Source organism: Bos grunniens, chromosome 11 (assembly GCF_055505025.1).
Source record: "Bos grunniens cultivar Pamir isolate PY7600 chromosome 11, Bosgru_T2T1.0, whole genome shotgun sequence".
Taxonomy (NCBI): domain Eukaryota; kingdom Metazoa; phylum Chordata; class Mammalia; order Artiodactyla; family Bovidae; genus Bos; species Bos grunniens.
In genome coordinates, this window is record NC_141175.1 from 58,342,701 (window position 1) to 58,352,698 (window position 9,998).

Consider the following 9,998-nt stretch of genomic DNA (forward strand, 5'->3'; position numbering starts at 1 on the left):
TAAATCAGTGAAAATGTGCTCTGCTTTGTTCTGAGGGTAATCAATTAAGAAATTTAACTGTTAACAGTTCAAAGAAATTCAAAGCAGAAGACAGGAGAAAGCGGCACAAATGAGGTTAAAGAAATAGCAGGTAAATCACACTGAGGCCTGTAAAGGTAGGTAGGGATTTGGGTCTTTATCCTCACACAACAATTGGAAGCCACTGAAGGGTTTTTTTTTTACTGCTGTGCTAAAGAGTTTACTTGAATGATTTTGTTTCATCCTTGATGCAATTCTGTGATAGTACAATTATTATCCCAATTTTACAGTCTTGAGGACTCTAGGGTATAGAGAAGGTAAGTTGTTTGCTCAACACTGTTAATAAGTGGCAGAGGCTTGACTCGAAAACCCCTACTCTTAACCATTAAAGTACAGATGCTAAGAACAAGAATGAGGAGGTAAGCAAGTATGAACAGCTGATTCTAATCTCCTTGGAAAGAACAGCCTCACTGTGGAGTTGGTAGCATAGGGGTATATAAAGGCTTAATGACCTAATCACTGAATTTAATCCCCTTGTTCTGACTCCATATTAATTAAATAACTTTCTAATTATATTCTGGATTCCCCTATAGATTCTTCTGCTGGAAGATCATGCACTGACCGGCCTACACAGGCAACTTGTTTCTGTTGGAAATTTTATTACACATTGTAAGATAACTGGAATTCTGCTTTAAAAAAACAAAAAGGTGACTCTAAAACACACAATAAATTATGAAAGTCTTACAGTTTATTTTTCCACGAAGTTAGTCTGGAAAATATAAGCCAATAAAACAGCATATATGTTGCCTCTTTTGTGATTTAGCCTTTTCTTGTTCCCTGCTTTGAGGGAACATGGATGTGGTCACAAAGTCTAAAGATGAGCCCTTTTTTTAAGTTCTTTGTCAGAATCCCTAGTGCTTCCATTGTTTCCCAAACAGCAACCTCCCCCCGCCCCAACCTCCTTGCCTCTTGCAAACCGAAGAGAGGATTGTTCTTCTGAATTTTCCTAATTCTCTGAGCCGTAAGCAGCTGGAGCTGCTGCAAGGGGTCTTATTCGTCTCCCAAGGGTAACGAGCATTCTATCCTAGGAGCAAGCGGTTTCCTAATAACATCATTAAAGCCAATGTTCACGCGCTCGGGGCCACCGCAACAGCGGCAGCCATCCCCACCCCCCCATCTTCGGCCCCCTCTCGGCCCTGCACCGTGTCCGCCGCCCTTGGGGCGGGAGGAAGTGACACGGGCCCACCCGCCACTTGTGGGTCTTTCCAAACGGGAGCCATGAAGCCAGTCCCCGACTCCCTGCCCCTAGCTGGCTCAAGTTTGGTTTTGTTCTTTTTTCTTTCCCTAGAATTCCTTTAATGGGCAAAATTGGCACAAACGCAGGTGGACATTATATAAAGTGAAAGCTTCAGGAAACAGACCATTCGTTTCACCTTGATCTGCTGAATCACATACAAGGGCGAAAGACTCCCGCCGCCCCCACCCCCCTCCCCCACACACCGATATTCAACACTCTCTTGCACAGAAAACTGAAACAACCCTCTAAACATCGACTCTTTCTGTCCCCTCCAAGACATTAAAGTCAGCAAGTGCAAGGTCAGCCTCGTGAGCAGCCTTTCTCGGAGGACAGGCTGGAGCCCGAGGCCGAGTGCAGCCTCTGCCGTAGGGTGTGCAAAGGGTAAGGCCTCTCTCCGAAACTCTAGCGCGGGGGGCGGCAGTCGTTGAAATTGATGCCAGAACTCTCGTTATTCCGTTTTTCGGCCATTTTCATCACAGAACCATTAACTAAGACATTGCTAGCAACAGGACGGCCCCCTCACCCCCCCGTCCCAGGACTGCCAGCCGCCGGCAGCGCGCAGGAAGGGGAGGCACAAGGCCGCGCGAAGGCTCGTACGCTGACCGGCCAATATGGCCACTTTCACGTGGCTGTGGGCTACCGGGGCTCCCCGTCACCCGGGCATCCCCAGGCTGGGCAGCCGGAAAGACCCTCGGGGAGCGCCAGAGGACAAAACCCCAGTCGATTCCCTAGGCCACCGCTGGGGGACGCGACCTTGCGGCCAGACAGCCGGGCCAACGGTCGGGAGGGAGGTGCCATGTCACAGCACAGGGGAGAAGGCCCATAAACCCCTTGTCTGTCTTCCTCCCCCGTGGCTCACGGAAGGGTACGGTGACCCTGTATTCTTGTCTTTCCCCTCACCCCTTGTTAGTAGTGCTTAAAATGGCGAATATTCGCAGGAGGGGCGCGTTACCCCCGCTCCCTCCCCCTGCCAGGGACAGTGGTTCGGCCCGAGCTCCTCTCTGCGCACCGCCCCTTCCCTCTTCCCGCGTCCCCGCGCGAGTGGCGCATTGGCGCCGGGCGCCGAGGGGCGGGGCTCGGCTCGGGCGCGCGCGGGCCCCGTATATAAATACTGGGCCGCGCCGCCCGCCGCCTCGTTCGCTCCGCGCCGCCCGCCTGAGCTAAGTAGATCGCCGTCTTCTGCTCGCACACTTCGCAGTCGCCTTGCCGCTCCCTTTTCTCCTCTACTCCACTTTGACTTACTACCACCACCATGAACGGGCAGCTCAACGGCTTCCACGACGCGTTCATCGAGGAGGGCACGTTCCTCTTTACCTCCGAGTCCGTGGGGGAAGGCCACCCAGGTGAGGTGACGGGCCCTGGAGCGACGCGAGGGGCGGGGCGCGGGATCGGGCTTGGTTGGTAGGACCTGCTAGTCGCGGTGTCCACGCCAGTGACCCTTTCCCGGCTGGTGGTGGGAAGAGCGGCGGCCGCGCGCCTTCCTCGTGGCGCCGCCGGTGCCGAGCGCGTGGCCGCCGCTCCCTCCCCCGCTTCTCTTCCCCTCTTCCCATCCGGCCGCGCGCCCCGGCATGCGGAAGATTCCAGAAAACGAGAAGGGTGGGGGCCGCGGCCGCTCGTGCTCCTGCCAAGGAGGGCACTATTTCCTCCTCTCCGCTCGGCGCGCCGAGCCACCTCGAGTGGGCGACCCGCCCCGCGTGCTCGCGTCCGGCCCGCGGGAGCGCGCGCCCCGCATTGCAGCCGCAACCACGTGTCTGCCGCATGTGGCTTCTGGGCGAGGGAGCCGGCCGGTTTGCAGAGCGCGGTCTGGGTCTCGGGGGGTCCGCGCTCCCCATTAATTCCTTGGCTACGGTGAAGGATAAGACATGCCCTTAGCCGGTATATGGTTTGGCGTCAAGGTGACAGCCTCCAACTAAATATAGCGCTTGTCTGAGGATCCCTGCCTTATTTGGATCGCGCGTGAAAAGGACAGGAAGCATGAATTGAGTGCGAGGCGCCATTGCAATGGGGCTGACCGTTAAGCAGGGTTTTACTCCACACGTCCTACGGGCTTTGTCCAGCGGTCCGCCATTACGGGGATCAATTTACACGCGAAGGAGTGAAGCAATACCAAGGAACTTTCATTCGCAGCCTGAAAACCTCGTATGGTGAAGATCACTATTTTACTAGTCTGATCCAGACCTTTCTTAGGATGACCACAATGACAGATGTCGTCTGATGGCTTAAGGAGCCATTTCTCTCCAGAAAGCCTACTGTGCCGATGGTGAAACACCACGAGCAACCTAGTGGTCTACTGAGGCCCTAATGAGTGACGGTCAGATGTGGTGTGGTGGTTTTGTTTGTATTCTCCCAGTGTTGGGAACATGTGTGTTTGACCCACCTTTTATTAAGTTAAAGCTGCAGGCATTCGGAAATGTTTAGATTGTTTTGGTCTATGGCATGAGTGCGGTACACGTTTTACTTAAGATTTTTTTGGTTGGTTAAAGAAAATTTAGGAAAGTAAGATTTGGGCAGCTGTATAGATGAGGGGAATATCAAGGATTCAGAATACATTTGGGTATTTTCCAGCCTATTCAGGTCTTGATCCTGGATTACCTAACACAGAATCAAATTGTTGCCGATAATCAAATCATTATCCCCTTTGTTCGTGAGGTGTCCTTGCTTTTATCATTTAACTCTTTAAGTGACATTTTCTCTCACTTCCCTAATTGGTGTTCCTTAGAGGATCATGGAGAAATTGATAAACAGACCACACTTTGTGTTAGATTTATAATGAGAATTTTAAACTTGGGGGATAAAATGTTAAGTATTGTTGTCTTTGAAAATTAATGCGGTAAAGGTGAATGTTGCTTGTTTTGCTTTTGGTTGGAAGAAAGCCACTTTTTCTTTGTACTTGCATTTGAATCTCTGTTGTGTGGCTGTTCTGTATAACAATGAAAATTGGTTTAGCCTGGGAACTTTAGTTTTTCAAAATGTTTGAAATAGTGGAAAGATGGGACTCATGTCCTTGTAAAAAGGTGTAAAGTGCATATATCACAATGAGCTTAAATGTGTTAAACATGCTGTTCTGCTGGCTTACCTGAATTGGTGATCTTGTTGTACAGTTACATTAAAAAACCAAGGTGTCAAGTTTGGAAGTATGTATCACTGTATGCAGGATTCTTCAGGAAAATGGTTTCTGCAGAAGGAATGCTTTACTTAGATGGCAGTTAGGTATGCTGTTGAAAATGGTTAAATTGATATATTTTTATGTTATATAGGTTTTGCCACAATTTGTAGGGGGTGGGGTACTGTGCCAAGCGGCATGTGGGATAGAGCCCTTGCCCCCTCCTGTGGAATAGTGGAGTCCTAACCACTGCATGGAGGGAATCCCTGCCACAATTTTAGAAGAAACCATTCACAAAGATCTTAACAGCTGTAGTTATAGGGAGGGAAGCATGACATACTTATATTAGTAGTAAATTAAAGAAATTGAGCCAGGAATTTTTTTTCCCCCCAGATAAGATCTGTGACCAGATCAGTGATGCTGTCCTTGATGCCCACCTTCAGCAGGACCCTGATGCCAAAGTGGCTTGTGGTAGGTTCAGAACACTTTTCACCTGATGAAAAGATAACATGAAAATTAACTTTATAAAGTGATATTTGAGTGTGAACATCTCTTTTATTAGAAACTGTTGCTAAGACTGGAATGATCCTTCTTGCTGGGGAAATTACATCCAGAGCTGCTGTTGACTACCAGAAAGTGGTTCGTGAAACCATTAAACACATTGGATATGACGATTCTTCCAAAGGTATGTTTTAATGAGTTGACTTTCTAACCTCATTTTTCCAGATACTTCCTTCAGTCCTCTTTAGTTCTATTTTCTAGAGTGTTCCCGGGAATATTTAATTCCACCCGTATACTTTTACTGTCCTTTTGTTCTGGCCCTATGCTTTTCTCTAAAAGTACTACATTTAGGTATATTTTATTTCTTTAGCAGCATTTAGAATTCCAGGTAATTGTAAATTTTAAAATATTGCTATGGCCCTTAAAAAAAACACACATTGTTTTGTTTATAGGGTTTGACTACAAGACATGTAATGTGCTAGTGGCCTTGGAGCAACAGTCACCAGATATTGCCCAAGGTGTTCATCTTGACCGAAACGAGGAAGACATTGGTGCAGGAGACCAGGTATCTTGGCAGACATCTGTTTGCATCTCTTCTTCTAACAAATTTTGAAGCTTGGATTGATTGCATTGGTGACTTTTCCTTTTATAGGGTTTGATGTTTGGTTATGCCACTGATGAAACTGAGGAATGTATGCCTTTAACCATTGTCTTAGCACACAAGCTCAATGCCAAACTGGCTGAACTGCGCCGGAATGGCACTTTGCCTTGGTTACGCCCTGATTCTAAAACTCAAGTAAGTGATGAACATCGTAAAGCCACACCCATTACACTGGCACAGGACATCAGTAAGGTTGTTTGATTAAAGCTAAGAGAAGAATAGCATTTATTTTCTGTACTGTAGTGTAGGGTAGGGAACCAAGAACAAAGCTATTGTTCAGTAGACTGATGTTCTGATGTTTGGCTTTCAAGGTGACTGTGCAGTATATGCAGGATCGAGGTGCCGTACTTCCCATCAGAGTCCACACAATTGTTATATCTGTTCAGCATGATGAAGAAGTTTGTCTTGATGAGATGAGAGATGCTCTAAAGGAGAAAGTCATCAAAGCTGTTGTACCTGCAAAGTACCTTGATGAGGACACAATCTATCATCTACAGCCAAGTGGCAGATTTGTTATTGGTGGGCCTCAGGTAAGGCCTTACAATTTCAGTTAATTTGCCTTTTTTTTTTTTGTAATCTGTCATGGTTACTTGGAAAAACCTGGCTACTTTCCACCTTTTTCCTAGGTTTTTTGAAGCCTGCGTGTGAATCTTCTGAGGATGTTTGCCAAGTGATACTGAATAAGCATTTAACAGGCAGGCCTGATCTAGAACCACTGGAAAGGATTGGGCATAAAGTAACTTAAATTATGTAATTTCAGGGTGATGCTGGTTTGACTGGCCGGAAAATCATTGTGGACACTTACGGTGGTTGGGGAGCTCATGGAGGAGGTGCCTTTTCAGGAAAGGATTATACCAAGGTGGACCGTTCAGCTGCTTATGCTGCTCGTTGGGTGGCAAAATCCCTTGTTAAAGGAGGTCTGTGCAGAAGGGTTCTTGTTCAGGTATATATTTTCCTATAACTGGGTTCACTAAAAGGTGTGTAAGTGGGAGGATGTTTAGCAGTTAACTACTTGTCTTTTTTTTTAATACCAGTCTGTTACACAGTGTGTGTCTTTTGCTCACTGACTCTTAATGATATTTAAATTCTTTTAGGTCTCTTATGCTATTGGAGTATCTCATCCATTGTCTATCTCCATTTTCCATTATGGCACCTCTCAGAAGAGTGAGAGAGAGCTATTAGAGATTGTGAAGAAGAATTTTGACCTCCGCCCTGGGGTCATTGTCAGGTAAAGATGGTAAAGCCTATTGCTAGTGAAAAACATTGAGGGTGTGGGTGTGTATATAAACTTGATATATTCAAATCTCAGAAGGCGAAGGTATGAAGAAAGACTCAAGTGGGGAAACATCTTAATTCCTAGAATGTGTTGATATCATAAAAAATTGCCTTCAGTAGAGGCTTAAATTATTAGGAAGAATCTAAAATTCTAGTGCTCCATGGCTTAGACTAACTACCCTAGAAAAGTTCTCCACATTTGATACAGACTTGTGTTCCTGTTACCTGAGGGATGTTTACTTAAAAGAATTTTTAGTGCAGATAAATGAGACGTACATGGCTGTTGTAAAGAAAATAACCATGGTAGGGTGTGGGCATGGGACCTTGGTAAGTATTCCATGACTTTAGATGAGTTTTTGACACTTGAAATTTCTCCAAATAATGACAAGTTTTCATATTTGTTGGAGCCAGGGACGGAAAAACGAGAACTATAGTTACTGATAAGGACTGTGCAAGGAGTTTTGGACACCAGGGAAGTAACAAACACTTTTGCCACAAACTTCTTTCCTAGCATACCCCAGAGAACTGAACTCATTTGCCAGAAGTCTTGAAAATGAGTCTTGCTGATTGTTTTGCTTTACTTTAATTGAATGCTACATATTAAGTTACGGACTTGTATATTCCAGGGATCTGGATCTGAAGAAGCCAATTTATCAGAGGACTGCAGCCTATGGCCACTTTGGTAGGGACAGCTTCCCATGGGAAGTGCCCAAAAAGCTTAAATATTGAAAGTGTTAGCCTTTTTTCCCCAGACTTGTTGGCGTAGGCTACAGAGAAGCCTTCAAGCTCTGCGGGAAAGGGCCCTTCTTCCTAAATTTTCCTGTCCTCTTTCAGCTCCTGATCAGTTGCAGTCACTCTATAGTCAATGACATGAATTTAGCTTGTGTGGGGGACTGTAAGTTGGGCTTGCTATTCTGTCCCTAGGTGTTTTGTTCACCATTATAATGAATTTAGTGAGCATAGGTGATCCGTGTAACTGCCTAGAAACAAATCAACAGCATTGTAGTAAATAATGCTTTGAAATTGAACCTTTGTGCCCTATCACCCAACCTTCTAAAATCCTAATTGCATTGACTTTCCCACCAAATGCTGAAAATGTCCTTGTAATGTGCACGTAAAGTACTTGTAGTTCCATTATAGCTTCTTGTCTGGCAATGCCACAGCCCTGTCAGCATGAATTTGTAATGTCTTGAGCTCTATTATGAATGTGAAGCCTTCCCCTTATCCTCCCTATAACTTGATCCACTTCTAATTATGTAGCTCTTTGTCAGGGAGTGTTCCCTATCCAATCATTCTTGCATGTAACGCAAGTTCCAGTTGGAGCTCTAGCCTGACATAAGAAAAAAAAAAAAGGCAGTTACCATTAAACCATCTCCCTGGTGCTTATGCTCTTAATCGCCATCTCTTAAACAGCACCAAATCAGAATCTCTCCACTTTCAGCTGTCTTTTGGAGGACGTACGTAATAAGGTTTTTATTTAGTAAACCAATCCTATGCATGGTTTCAGCACTAGCCAAACCACCAATTCCTAGCTCTAGAAAAACAGGCACTTGGCACCCTTGTGATGTCATACAGAGAAGTCACAGGGCAGTACCTGAGGGTCTGTAGGTTGCACACTTTGGTACCAGATAACTTTTTTTTTTTTTCTTTATAAGAAAGACTGAGTACTCCACACTGCACAAGAACTCCTCCCAGGGTTTTAACTTTGTTTTATTTTCAAAACCAGGTCCAATGAGCTTTCTGGACAGCTGGTGTAGCTACAGAGAAACCAGCTTCCTTCAGAGAGCAGTGCTTTTGGCGGGGAGGAGGAAATCCCTTCATACTTGAACATTTTCTAATTGCTTATTTATTGTATTCTGGGGTATGGCGTAAGTACAGAGAAGCCATCACCTCAGATGGCAGCTTTTAAAAGATTTTTTTTTTCCTCAACACCATGATTCCTTTAACATGTTTCCAGCATTCCCAGGTAGGCCAAGGTGTCCTACAGAAAAACCTTGGGTTAGACCTACAGGGGTTCTGGCTGGTGTTAACAGAAGGGAGGGCAGAGCTGGTGCAGCTGGCCATGGAGAAAGCTGACTTGGCTGGTGTGGTACAGAGAAGCCAGCTTGTTTACATGCTTATTCCATGACTGCTTGCCCTAAGCAGAAAGTGCCTTTCAGGATCTATTTTCGGAGGTTTATTACGTATGTCTGGTTCTCAATTCCAACAGTTTAATGAAGATCTAAATAAAATGCTAGGTTCTACCTTACCTGTGTGCATTATTATTTGTATTTTGGCGGTATGTGGGATGGTTTCCCAACCAGAGACTGAACGTGGACCTCTGCAGTGAAAGCACTGAATCTTGGCCACCAGGCAACTCCTCCCTCCATTATTCTTGAGTGTTTCAGTATGAGTATGAATGAAACATATTTTAACCCTGAGTAATTGTAATCCCACCCATGGTTTAGGGAAATCACTTCAACTATAGGCCTCTAAAAGGTTCTTAGTGTCAGGGATACGGTTTATGAAAGTTCAAGTTTTGTCCAGCACTGCCTTTTTTGGCCAACACAGTGGGCAAAATTTACGTCTTATTACAACAGCCATTTCTGCACTATCAGCAGTGCTTTAAAGGCAAAAGAACAATTAAAAATGAGTATCATGTGAGAAGAGTGATACTTTATATTTTAAACCAATTTTCATTGTTTTGAAAACAAAAGCAATTTAATGCCTTAAATTTGTCTTCTGTCTTCTGTATAAATGGGTTAAAGGCTACAAGTTACTGCAGTTTGAAAAGTGTTTTTAAACAGTAGTGAAGGACCAGTGAGGATCCATTATATAATGGATAAACTAAAGTTTAAAACCAAAACCACAATGAGGATGTGTATTCTGAATTTGTGGCAGTTATCAACCAGCTCTTGAATCATCCTTTCTTGAGCTACATGGCCCATGTTTACACCAGCAAATATGAAATCAAATGGTTGAAATGCTTTGCTCTTGCAAATGAGGCCCAAGCAGTGCCTGCTTATATCTGTATGCTTGGAGAGTTAAAAGTATAGAAACCAGTTTGGGGGGAAAGGCAAGGTTAAATCTTAGGGGAGTATAAGCTCTTGACCTGCTGTGAAACTTCAGAACTTCAACTTTTCATGACATTAAAAAGCTCCAAA

General features: G+C 45.0%; 1 protein-coding gene and 1 long non-coding RNA gene across 3 annotated transcripts; both read left to right on the top strand.

The window, feature by feature from the left end:
• The first annotated feature begins 611 nt into the window (after positions 1–611).
• LOC147363120 (uncharacterized) lies at positions 612–1,618 on the top strand. The gene is made up of 2 exons (XR_015136765.1): positions 612–725; positions 1,367–1,618. It is a non-coding gene; the product is annotated as an uncharacterized LOC147363120 (long non-coding RNA).
• Positions 1,619–2,450: 832 nt separating this feature from the next.
• On the top strand, positions 2,451–9,103 carry MAT2A (methionine adenosyltransferase 2A). 2 transcript variants are annotated; one of them, XM_086326480.1, is made up of 10 exons: positions 2,451–2,658; positions 4,812–4,889; positions 4,981–5,103; positions 5,372–5,484; positions 5,572–5,715; positions 5,892–6,110; positions 6,341–6,523; positions 6,675–6,808; positions 7,482–7,537; positions 8,582–9,103. In XM_086326480.1, the coding sequence occupies exons 1-10, from the start codon at positions 2,568–2,570 to the stop codon at positions 8,680–8,682; spliced, it is 1,242 nt and encodes a 413-aa protein (XP_086182606.1). In that variant the 5' UTR covers positions 2,451–2,567; the 3' UTR covers positions 8,683–9,103. The 2 variants fall into 2 exon arrangements, with proteins under 2 accessions (XP_086182606.1, XP_086182607.1); XM_086326481.1 differs by having other exon boundaries at positions 7,482–9,103.
• The last annotated feature ends 895 nt before the right edge of the window (positions 9,104–9,998 follow it).

Coding starts and splice junctions, on each gene's coding strand:
- MAT2A (XM_086326480.1), top strand. CDS start 2,568: ATGAACGGGCAGCTCAACGGCTTCCACGACGCGTTCATCGAGGAGGGC. Junction 2,659..4,811: donor CGTGGGGGAAGGCCACCCAG/GTGAGGTGACGG, acceptor TTTTCCCCCCAG/ATAAGATCTGTGACCAGATC. Junction 6,524..6,674: donor GCAGAAGGGTTCTTGTTCAG/GTATATATTTTC, acceptor AAATTCTTTTAG/GTCTCTTATGCTATTGGAGT.